At 35.1% G+C, this 13,164-nt stretch overlaps 1 protein-coding gene across 1 annotated transcript in view; it reads right to left on the reverse strand.

The window, feature by feature from the left end:
- DPY19L2 (dpy-19 like 2) overlaps positions 1-13,164 on the reverse strand; it is an 83,975-nt gene that overhangs the window by 56,733 nt on the left and 14,078 nt on the right. The window contains exons 5-7 of the mRNA XM_026509105.4: positions 7,604-7,724; positions 4,696-4,789; positions 1,249-1,306 (exon numbers count right to left, since the gene is read on the reverse strand). Coding sequence (XP_026364890.2) covers positions 1,249-1,306; positions 4,696-4,789; positions 7,604-7,724 — 273 coding nt within the window. The remainder of the gene's footprint in view (positions 1-1,248; positions 1,307-4,695; positions 4,790-7,603; positions 7,725-13,164) is intronic.

The following is a 13,164-nucleotide window of genomic DNA, read 5'->3' on the forward strand; positions in this document are numbered from 1 at the left end:
ATTTAAGTTTTATATCAAGAATTCTAAAATTCTAGAAAGAATCGAAAGTCTTATTAACTCTTATTACTCCTCTTCCAAGAAACCAAAACTAAACTTTAAAAGATGGATTATGGTATGTACAAGAAAGTCAATTCATCTGGAATACTCAGAGAAAATGTTCTGTCTTTACATGAACACATTGGTAAATGACAATGCATTTATTTAACTTTATGTATTTATTTATGTATAATTTTTATGATTCTTGTCTGATTTTCTAAAATTCACCAATTATTTACCTTTCCTAGTAGAAATGGATAAAAACTTCAACCCTACATAACCCATGCCACAACATATTACATATTTTGTTTCCAAAAGCTAGCAGTCATGTTCTCCCACTTTTCACTGTCACATCTTAGCAACAAACAGAATCTAGCACAAGTTACATGCTCAGTATATTGTTGAATGTATCTAACATATTCTTTTTTTTTTTTTTAAAGATTTTATTTATTTATTTGACAGAGAGAGAGACAGCCAGCGAGAGAGGAAAAACAAGCAGGGGCAGTGGGAGAGGAAGAAGCAGGCTCATAGCGGAGGAGCCCGATGTGGGGCTCGATCCCATAACGCCAGGATCACGCCCTGAGCCGAAGGCAGACGCTTAACCACTGTGCCACCCAGGCGCCCCTATCTAACATATTCTAAATAAGTTTCTATGAGCTCTTTGTAGGTGGATTATATCCCATTGGACAGAGTTAGTCAATTTCTATTCTGAATTCAGCATTTCGTGTAATTAAAAAGCAGCATGATGTAATAGAAGGAAGCAAGGTTTTAGAGCCAGACAGATGGAAAATGGGAAGCCCAGTTTCACCAGGTATTGAACGTGGAATCTTGTATAAGTAACATAACCACTATAAATTTCAATTGTATCTTCTACTATGAGGATAATAACCGCTTTTCATAAAAGTGTGGTAAGAGTAAATGAGATAATGTTTATATAAAGTACCTGAACTCAAATACAGTATTTCCTTTCTCAACAAAATAGAGTATTTGGTTTTTCTACAAAATATAGGGACACTAAAAATCGGGCAAGATATTTCACATCGTAAATTATAATTATGTAAAAATGTGGATAAACATGATTAAAATATAAATATTAACATAAAATATTGCAAAGTCCTAAATAACATGCAATTACATATTGTTTTGACGAATATATTTCCTTGTTCCTATACAGCCCCTTCTATCTTAAAAATTATTTTCTAGAAAACAAACCTCTCCATGGTTGAAAAAGTAGCATAATACTGTAATTAGACCTCCAAGTTGAGTCCCACTGTTAAAAAAAAAAAGAGTATATATTAATAATTCATAAAAATATACTGGGTTTTTAATGAAATTATCTTAGAATTTAAAGTCATATTTAAAATGCTATCATACTAAACCATATAAAATAATGCAAAAATCTCAAAAGTATGCATGGAATGTTTTAATCTTGAATGTACAAGTATACAAAGTATACCTATGAAGTAATCTGAATTTTATAATTTGTTGTATTTAAAATATTTTCTTTTTTTTTTTTTTTTTTTTTTTTAAAGATTTTATTTATTTATTTGACAGAGAGAGAGACAGCCAGCGAGAGAGGGAACACAAGCAGGGGGAGTGGGAGAGGAAGAAGCAGGCTCACAGCGGAGGAGCCTGATGTGGGACTCGATCCGGGAACGCCGGGATCACGCCCTGAGCCGAAGGCAGGCGCTTAACCGCTGTGCCACCCAGGTGCCCCTAAAATATTTTCTAAATAAAATAAATAAGACGTGAACATAAAAATTTTTAACAGGGAGGCCAGCATTTCAAAGTCTATATTGCATTCTTCAAATTTTCTGGAGGCCAGTTTTTGTTTTTGAAATTGGATTTCAGTGACTGAGAGACAAAGACAAGAGCCCAGAAGTTTCACTTAGCAGTGATTTTGAACGGTCTGAATTACTGCAAACACTCTTTGGTTGAGTCCCAAAGAAACAACAATGCAGAATTCAAAACTCAGATCCTGAATGGCAGATAATCATCAAAGATTGAGAACAATTTCTTAAAGTTGCCTTTTCTTTGTATGTTGTCATCAATGTATCCACAGCTTCACATTTGGAAGACAATAAATACCACATGAATGGTGGAAGAACAGAAGAAATGAGCTCAAAACAAGCAAAGCTAATGGGGAGTGATTTACCCTTAATAAATTTTCACTAAAGGAAACCCAAAGGATGCCTTTGAAAAGAAAGAAATTGCGAGCAGGGAGGTGTGAGCAGCAGAGAAACTGCAGCCTACAAGGTAGGATCATGTGGCTATAAACCTAAGCAAGATTTGACAACATAAACACCAATAGGGGTGCCTGCTGTGGACGGGTAATAGAGGCACGAAACTATGATAATAATTATAAGATGTGAGGGGCTGTTTTTGAAGCAAAGTGTCCTAAAATTCTTTGTATTGATCAGAGGAAGGGGAAAAATCTCAATTAATTTTGGACTTGATAAAGTCAGATATGCATGTTACCATTTATTGTTAACCACAAAAAGAATAGAAATGCAAAATTTCTATTCTTCCTTCCAAGTTAGGGCCAACAGGGGAGAGTGGCCAAGGTAAGAAATATATAATTCACCCCCAATTCCCATTTCTTTTGTTTATCATATGCCATCACTTCCAATCTCCTCACAGTTTTGGTGACACTTTTACAGCCAACATTTGTTATATCTACATATCCTTCTCAAAGACTGGAGTGTAATAATGTATTTGATATTACAGAACTGTGTAACCAATTTAGAGAAGACCATCTCCTCCTGAGCTCTCCCAATGAAAAACATTAATTTTAATAAAAATTTAGTCTTGTGTAACCTTTTCCATATTTAAAAAAAGCACAATATGAGCGAATTTCAAAAACAGAACATTTTTTTAAAGATTTTATTTTATTTATTTGACAGAGAGAGAGACACCCAGTGAGAAAGGTCAGGGGGAGTGGGAGAGGCAGAAGCAGGCTCCCAGCAGAGCAGGGAGCCCAATACAGGGCTCGATCCCAGAACTCTGAGATCATGACCTGAGCCAAAGGCAGACGCTTAAGGACTGAGCCACCCAGGCGTCCCCAAAAAATAGAACATTTTATTTTAAAGATTTATTTATTTATCTGACAAAGATAGACAGCCAGTGAGAGAGGGAACACAAGCAGGGGGAGTGGGAGAGGAAAAAGTAGGCTCCCAGCAGAGGAGCCCCATGTGGGACTCGATCCCTGAACGCCGGGATCACGCCCTGAGCTGAAAGCAGACGCCTAATGACTGTGCTACCCAGGCGCCCCCCAAAAATAGAACATTTTAAAGCCTGCCAACATAAAAGTAATTCTTTTCCCTCAAAATACTGATGAGTATATATTTTCCTATAAAGCATACATTAAAAAGTATATAAAATTTTCTAGTTCCTAGAACAATTATAAAGTGAACATACTTGTAACTAAAAGCATAGTATCATTGGAGTAGAAAGCTGATCACACCCTGAGTCCCCACTCAACACCCCTTCAGACAGCCACTATCCTGACTTTTGTGATTATTAACATAACCACATCTATACACATATTGATACTATGATTTAATCTGTTCTTAAACTTTATACAAATGGAAGTTGCATCTTTTAAGTTTGCGCTTACCTTCATTCATTCAACACTATTATTTGTAAGAATTGTCCATTTTGATGTGTATAGCTATAGCTCATTCTCAATATTGTATAGTATTCCACTGTATTAATGAACTGTAATGTGTACATTTCTCTGTTGTTAGACATTTGTTTTGTTTTCAGTTTTCAGCTATTACAAACAATACTGTTATAGTCTTGTATATACTTCCTGGTGTACACGTACAAAGTTTCTTAGGCGTATGTATATAGATAGATAGAATAACTGGCACACAATGTTACATTAATTTCAGGCATACAATATAATGATTCAACATCTCTATACATTATGCTATGCTCAAAAGTGTAGCTACCACCTGTCACAAGATGACTGCAGCAGCTCCAGGTATCACACTTAAGTTTAAAAGCAGGAGACAGAGAAGGGGCTGTTGAAATCTAGCCTTCTGTGAAAAAGACAAATGCTTTTCTAGGTGTAAAAAAGACTGATTTCACCATATTTTTCACTGGAAAAACTAGCTCATATGGCTATCCCAAGAAGCAATGGAGAGCGGGAAACAAAATACATGATTGTCGTAATTAACTTCAACATATCACCTGAGACTGGACAACAGCTACTCCAACCCAAATTGTGGTACTATTAACAAGAAAAATAGGCTATCATATATGAGTGTCTGCTAAGTGATACACATTTTCTTTTACTCCTTTATTAATTTCACAGGTACAGACATTAAAATTAGAAATACCCTGCCACTAATGCCAACCAAAGATTCCTCTAATATTATAATACTTCTACATATCATCTAGAAGTATTCTCATTAAAAACTTTGTTAAGGAATCAATTAGTTTTAAAAAATCCCCACAAGGATAAAAGAGAGTCCTTTAAGATAGTTTAATGACAGCTCTAGTTGCTGGTTGCGTGATACTACCTAAGTTTCTGAAAAAAATAAACTTATAAAATTTCCTATTAATCAATCTCATACTTATCCTTTTCATTTAATCAGAGAATGTCAGCCAGTCCTTATAAGCCCACTGAAAGGTCTTTTAATACAGTAATCTTACCTCAGGTATGCACCATATATGAAGAACAATCCCATCATTACTCCATTTAAAATAAAAATCACAGCAACATAAAAGCAAGCAGGGTCTCCCAATCCTTTAAAAAGACACAGATTATTCAGTATTTAATGAATAAACGACTATAAAGCAATTGGGCATAATTATCTCAGTGCTTTGTAATCAAAGGCTCCTGAACTTGCTGAAAACATTTGCTCTTCAGATTGCTGCTCTATTTAATAGTTACGTGAGTACTTTCCCCTTACATGAGGTATTATTATACTGCAATGATTAGCTGGTGCTTCACTTTGTTTAGGTGATGCTGCTATTGTTCAGTATCTAGAACTCTCTGTGGAGTCACTGCATGCATTACCGGAGAAAAACCACTGCATTGTTTTTATCCTTTGCTAGGCTCTAGGATGAGTAAGACATGGCCCTTGACTTCAAGCAGCACCTTTAGTTTATACGAGATGACCTAGTTATTTGATCCATTACTATGTATAGACAAAACCTTAATTCCTAATATATCCCATGTATAAACAATGTGTGTGTGTGTGTGTGTGTGTGTGTGTGTGTAAGCACACATATAGTCTATTAGGTGCTGTACAATCATCACATATAATTCTCAGATCCATGAAATTAGTAAGAAAATACTCTCATTACTAACAGAACATAGAAAACTTAAATAGCTTGCCAAAAGTTATTTAGCTATAACTGATGGAGCCAAGATCTGAAGGCTGGCTTTTCTGATTCCTTCTACTTCTATGACCATTCCTTCTCAGTCTGTTGTAATAACTTCCTCCGTTATACACCACCCCTCTTCACTGTTGGATCACCTTAGGTTCTGTCATAGGCCCTCTTCCTTTCTCAGTCTGCATATTCTCCGTAAGGAAATTCTTTCTTTTAATATTTTTACTTATTTATTTAAATTCAATTAGTTAACACATAGTGTGTCATTAATTTCAGATGTAGAGTTCAGTAATTCATCAGTTGCATATAACACCCAGTGTTTATTACATCATGTGCCTTCGTTAACGTCCATCACCGAGGTACCCCATCCCTCCCCCAGAAACCCTCAGTTAGTTTCCTTTATTTAAGAGTCTTTTATGTTTGGTTTGTCTCCCTCTCTGATTTTGTCTTATTTTATTTTTCCCTCCCTTCCCTCTGATCCTCAGATCAGGTTTTGTTTCTTAAATTCTACATACGATAATTGTTTTTCTCCGATTGACTTATTTCGCTCAGCATAATACCCTCCAGTTCCATCCATGTTGATGTAAATGGAAGATTTCATCCTTTTGATAGCTGAGTAATATTCCACCATACATGTGTGTGTATGTATATATATACACATATATATGTATGTATATATATATATACCACATCTTCTTTATCCATTCATCTGTCGATGGACATCTGGGCTCTTTCCATAGTTTGGCTATTGTGGACATTGCTGCTATAAACATTGGGGTGCAGGTGCCCCTTCGGATCACGACGTTTGTATCCTTTGGGTAAATATTTAGTAGTGCAGTTGCTGGTCATAGGGTAGCTCTATTTTTAACTTCTTGAGGAACATCCATACTATCTTCCAGAGTGGCGGTACCAGTTTGCATTCCCACGAGCAGCGTAAGAGGGTTCCCCTTTCTCCATATCCTCGTCAACATTTGTTGTTTCCTGACTTGTTAATTTTAACCACTCTCCACAGTGTAGGGATAGCGGGAACATAACTCAATATCATAAAAGCCATATATGAAAAGCCCACAGCATATATCATTCTCAATGGGGAAAAACTGAGAACTTTTCCCCCAAGGTCAGGAACACGATAGGGATGCCCACTCTCACCACTGCTGTTCAACATAGTACTAGAAGTCCTAGCCTCAGCAATCAGACAACAGAAGAAATAAAAGGGATCCGAATCAGCAAAGAAGAAGTAAAACTCTCTCTCTTTGCAGATGACACGGTACTTTATGTGGAAAACCCAAAAGACTCCACCCAAAAACTGCTAGGTCTCATACAGGAATCCTTAAGAAAATTCTTACACTTCCAAGCTCCAATGATCATCTATATACAGATGACTCCAAGTTTATATTCAGACCAGAACTTTCTTCTTCCTATATGTATCCAGGCAGGTAGCCACTTGACATCTCCACTTTGAGGTCTCCGAGGTACTTCAAACTACTGTAGCAATGCAAACCTGATACTTTTAAAATGTATTTACCATTCGAAGAAACTCAATTACTTAAGCCAGAAACCAGTGTTACATAACTTCACTCTCCTTCCCCTATCCCATCAATCGATTACCAAATCTTGTCAATTCTGTTTCCAAAATCTCCCAAATATCTGCATTTCCCAGTTATCTGTCCTGCAATCAAGGGCTGAGAGCATAAGTCTCTTCTCTGGCATCACTGAACCCACTTTTGTCCTTTACTAATATTTTTTCCATATAACTGGCAAAATAATGTTCTTAAAATGCTAACTTGCTAGAATTCTTCAATGAATAAAGTATAAAATCCTTAGCCAGAAAGTGGCCTTTTGTTTTCCGACTCTTGCTTACATTCCCAGCATCGTTTCACACCATTTTTCCCTCTTTCTCTCTCTGCACACAGAAGTCTAGCCTGCTTTCAGTTTTCTCTCGCCTTGGGACTTCTGAATATTCTGGTTCCTATTTTTGAAACACTTCTCCCTTACTCTTAACCTTAGCAACCTCATTTTCTTATTTGTAATATCCATCGCAGTTGTTAACTACTAATGCCCTTTTTATGTGTAAACTCTGTGAGAGTGAGGTTCGTGTCTACCTGGGTCATCTTGATCCCAAGAGCAAATACTAACCTATCACTTCGTGACAACTTAATGAATATCCTATATGCACATATATACAATTAATGACAACACAGCAGCATTTTAGAAAGAAACATGCCTTCACAACTTTGAACTTCATTTAAAGGTTCTACTCTGGTGACGTTCCAGCAGGTCTTAGCTTCTAGCCCAAATAAATTCATTATTCCCACAAATGTGCGATACCAGAAGGCTATAATCACCTACAAAGACAAAAACAAAGAGAGATGATGGAAGAAAATATCCTATTTTCATAATAATAATTTTTCCAAAATACTATTTTATGATGGTTTCCTTTGACATTATAAACTTTGATAAATTTAAATAATTTCACTTGGAAAACAGTCATTTTAAAATTATACATATATACACAATAAACTAAAGTTATCTATTACTAATTAGCAAACATCTACATAACAAAATTTGTTCTGATCACCATCTCTGTAATATGTTCCTGAGATCAATTCTACAACATAAATAACAGTAGCAATAAAATAAGTAAATAGCATATAAAATACTATGGTGATTATTGGAAAATACAATGGTTTACAGGAATATTTCATAACATTTCATTTACTGAATTTATTTGCTTCATAGCCTAAAAAATATAAAACCAACTGCATATGGAATAGTAGCTCCTGTGCTCATTAAAACTTTGACCAAGCAGGTTTAATTAACCAGTTCTTCCCATTTTGCAACCAATTTGTGAAGTTTACTTATTTTTTAAAAGATTTTATTTATTTATTTAACAGAGATAGAGACAGCCAGTGAGAGAGGGAACACAAGCAGGGGGAGTGGGAGAGGAAGAAGCAGGCTCATAGCAGAGGAGCCTGATGTGGGGCTCGATCCAATAACTCCGGGATCACGCCCTGAGCTGAAGGCAGACGCTTAACGACCGCGCCACCCAGGTGCCCCAATTTGTTAAGTTTAGAGACAAGGGGAAAGAACCACCATAGAAAACTACAAACAAAATGCTCATGCCTGGGAGATTTTTTTTTGAAAAATAATTTATAGATTTGGGAAAAACAATGCAAGATCATTGGGAAAGGAATAAAAAGATAAAGAGTTCAAAGTGAAAGTGAAAACCACCCAGAGCTAACTATTTTTAATATTCTGGTGATCATTATCATATGGTTTCACTCATTTATGGAACATAAGAAATAGCAGGGAGATCGGTAGGAGAAGGAAGGGAAGAATGAAGCGGGGCTAAACAGAAGGGGGAATGAACCACGAGAGACTATGGACTGTGGGAAACAAACTGAAGGCTTCAGATGGGAGCGGGGTGGGGGAATGGGATAGGCCGGTTACGGGTATTAAGGAGGGCACATATTGCATGGAGCACTGGGTGTTATACACAAACAATGAAGCATGGAACACTACATCAAAAACTAATGATGTACTGTATGGTGACTAACATAACATAATTAAAAATTTTTTAAAAAATAAAAAAAAATATTCTGGTGATCATCCCTCTAGTCTCCCCCTTGGTATATAAAAACATGTAGCTAGATCCAGTATTCTATAATATTATATAAGATGTTAATGTAATACACATCACCAAACATCATAAACATCTTTCCATATACAAAAAGTATAAATTATTTTATTATTTTATCACTTACTTTATAAACCTGACCTTATACAAAAAAATTGTAATATATATTCTTGTGTATTTATCATCCACGTACAAGAACTTACTATATTAAATGTATGTGCTAAATCTAGAATTACATTCCTTTCTGGGAGATAGCTTGATATAATAAGAAAGCACTGCTTTAAAGTCAGAATTGAACTTAAATTCTGATTCTGCAAGTTATGGTTTGATATCCTGAAGTAAATCCTTCAACCTCTGAACCTTGGCCATCTCATCTCTAAAATGATGTTAATAATAACCATCTTGCAGGAGTGATGGGGGATTAGAGCTTACATGCTGGCATATAGTTAAGCATTAAATGCTTTGCCTTTTCAAAATATATTATTCCAAGCTTAACATTTTTAGCTTTGTGTGAGAAATTAATCTTCTTATGAATACAAAAAGTATGGACATTCATTTCAACATTGAAGTACCATATAAGGTTGCAAGCATATCTAGATCTTCTCCGTACTGTATCTATGCAATGTGAAATAAGACTGAATGATTCCTTGTTGCCTCATCCTTTATGATACTATCTACATTATCATGATTACTTTTTCATAACATCAAGGAGACTGAAAACTGCTGATTATTCAATATCTTTGAATAAGTAAAAAGAAAAACAATTAGCTAATGTCTTAGAGAACATACTATTAGAAATTAATGGAACAAGAAACAGTAATTTTACTAAAGTTCTAAAAATAACCCTAAAACTAGTGTAATAAGCTAAATCCTCATCTTATATGCACAGAGTAAGTCAACATTAACTAAAATTGAAGATTCAAGAAATCGGTTGTCTTTTAATTTTTGCACTTACACTAGTCATAGAGATAATCATCAGAAGAAATAAGAACAGAAGAGTGTTTCTGAAGAGTAAGCTGGGATGTAAGCTGGGATGCAGAAAACAGTTTCTTCCATCTTAGATCTTAGGTCTATACTATACAATTATTACTACTGAAAATTACATTGAAAAATACTTACAGAAATAAAAAAAGGGGGGGGAACCTCAGTGGCTCAGTTGTTTACGCATCTGACTCTTGATTTCGGCTCAGGTCATGAACTCAGGGTCATGAGATCAAGCCCCACATCAGGCTCCACACTGGGCACAGAGCCTGCTTAAGATGTTCTCTCTCCCTCTTGCCTCTTCCCCCCACCTCTTTTTTCCCCTCTCTAAAAAAAAGGAAAAAACATCTGGGAAACCCCCAACTACTTGGAAATTAAACAGAATACCAAATATCCAATAGATCAAAGAGAAAAATGATGTGGGAAATCAGAAAATAACTCGAACAGAACAAAAATGAAAAACAATATATAAATAATTAAATAAAATGAATTTCTGCTTTGGGGAAGATGGAGTAGATGTATTTTCTGCTATTTCTCCTGGGAATTATATAAATCAAACATAAGAAGACCCTGAAAGGTAGAGAGAAAGCAAACTACCTAGGGATCTTAGGACCCAAGGAACAACATGGTGATGAACTTCCTGGACTTTCATTTTGTCTCATTTTCTCAGACTTGGAGTTAAAGAGCCTGACAACCAGAAACACCATTGGCTGCAGACACAAAAAAAGACTAAAAGCCTGTTCTCTCTAGCTAAAGGATCAGGAAAGTGGCAGCCTAGGAAAACATAAAAATTTTATAAATAATAATCTCTCTCCTCACCCAAATACCACAGAAAACAACAGCAACAACAAAAACAGATAGGTCCCACCCCCACCAACAAAGGTCAAATTGGGAACCTAGACTTCAACCTTCCCTAAGCTTTTAACAAGTCATCTCAACTCACCCACTAAGATGTTGTAAGAGAAAGCCAAGTAGGAAGCTCTCTCTCCCCATGGTGTCAGTATAGACCATGTGAAGAGCCTGGACATCTACCCCAACCAGCAATAAGTCATTCTTTCCCCTCCCCAGTGTGGTAATGTCAGAGGAGGCCTAGTGAGGAGTCAGGCCTTTCACTACCACCCAGGGGTAACAAGGCTAGCCACACCATGGTGTCTGCAGAAATCAGAGATGGTCAGAACTCTGATCCCACTCAAAGGTAATGAGGAATACTTCTACCTTGAGGTCAACAGAGGCCAGGAGAGAAACCTGCACTTGACACCCATCTGGCAATAATAAGATGGCAGATGTCCTCATTCCTTTGCTGGAGTGATGCGAAAGAAAGCCAGCTAAAACTAATGTTTAAATAAGATCCAGTTTCATAAAATAATGTTCAAATGTCCATCCACTAATGGACATTGATGTCCAATATGATGAAACTCTCTCATCATATCAAGAACCATAAGGATCTCAGACTGAATGAAAAAAAAACAAGAGATTTCAACAGTGAGATGACAAGAATATTAGAATAATTGCTCCAATGAGAAATTATGAATGTGCTAGGAACAAATAAAAACCCAGAAAGTCTCAGGAAAGAAATAGACGCTATGAAGGAAACAAACAAAAATTTCAGAACTGAAAAATACAATAACCAAAACTAAAACTCAATGGATGAGCTTAACAGCTGAATGAAGGGATAGAGGAAAATAATCCATGAACTCGCAAAGAAATAGAAATTGCTCAATCTGGGCAACAGAGAAAAAACAGATCTAAAAAAAAAAAAAAAAAAAAAAAAAAAAAAAGAACTTTTCCTAGGGAACCTCTAGGGCTATAAGAAAAGATCTAACATTTGTTATCACTGAAGTCTTGGAAAGAGAAAAGAAAGAAGAAACCAAAGATAAACAAAACAAAAATAGGATAAAACCAAAGAAATCCACACCAAGACACAGCACACTTTTGAAAACTTTCAAACATCATACTTCTGAACACTTGTGAAAATTAAAAAAAAAAAAAAAAAGATAGATAAATAGATAAAGAGCAACAAGGAAGAAAAAAATCTTACCTAAAGGAGAAAAACAATTCAATTGACAATATATAGATTTTTCATCAGAAACCATGAAAGGCCAGAATGAAGTAGCACCTTTATCAAATGCTGAAAGAAAAAACTGTCAACCTAGAATCCTATATCCAGCAAAAAAAAATAGCCTTCAAGAATTAAAGGAAATTTGACATGAAGGATGAAACAAAACTAGTAAAGTATGTTGCTAGCATACTTACCCTAAAAGAATGGCTAGAGAAAACTCTCTAAACAGAAAAAGAAGGAATCTTAGAACATAAGGAAGAAATTTAAAAAATGGATAAAATAAACTTCACTTCTCAAATTATTTCAAAATTAGTTTGAAGGCTAAAAGAAACATCATCATACTGTCTGATATGGTTTTAAACAGATGTAAAGGAAGTATTTAAGTGATGATGTTATAAAGAGAGAAGGGTAAAGAGATCTAAAGAGAGGTAAGGTTTCTGCACCTCATTTGAACTAGTAAAATGATAACAGCAGTAAACTGTAGTTATGTATAGGTAATATACATAATATATAGCTATAACAACCAAAACAATGCTAAATAAGAGACATATTCAAAAAGTATAGATAAAACAAAACAGAATTTAAGAATCGTCAAATAACCCACAGAAAGGCAGAGAAAAGAAAAGAGAGAAATGAAAAATGAAAGACAAACAGAAAAGAGAAAATAGAAGATTCAAGCTGAAACAGATTATTACATTAAATGTAAATGGTAAAATACAATTACAAATGTGATATAGACAGATTAAAAAACATAACTACAAGAAACATACTTCAAATATAATGAATATATCAAATAAAATGATATATCAAATATATATCAAATATAAGGATACAGGCTGAAAATAGAAGGATAAAAAAGATATATCATGTACACATTAATCAAAAGAAAGTAGTAACTATGTTAACATCAGAAAAAAAGTAGACTTCGAGGAAAACAAAATTATAAGCAAAGGGGGTAGGGTTATTATATAATGATAAAAATCCAACAAGAGGATGTAGCAATCCTAAATGCATATGTACTAAACACACTGCTATAAAATATATGAAGAATAACTGACAGACCTAAAAGGAGAAATGGATGAATCCACAATTATAGTTGCAGACTTCA

The sequence above is a fragment of the Ursus arctos genome, unplaced genomic scaffold, assembly GCF_023065955.2.
Source record: "Ursus arctos isolate Adak ecotype North America unplaced genomic scaffold, UrsArc2.0 scaffold_3, whole genome shotgun sequence".
Lineage (NCBI taxonomy): Eukaryota > Metazoa > Chordata > Mammalia > Carnivora > Ursidae > Ursus > Ursus arctos.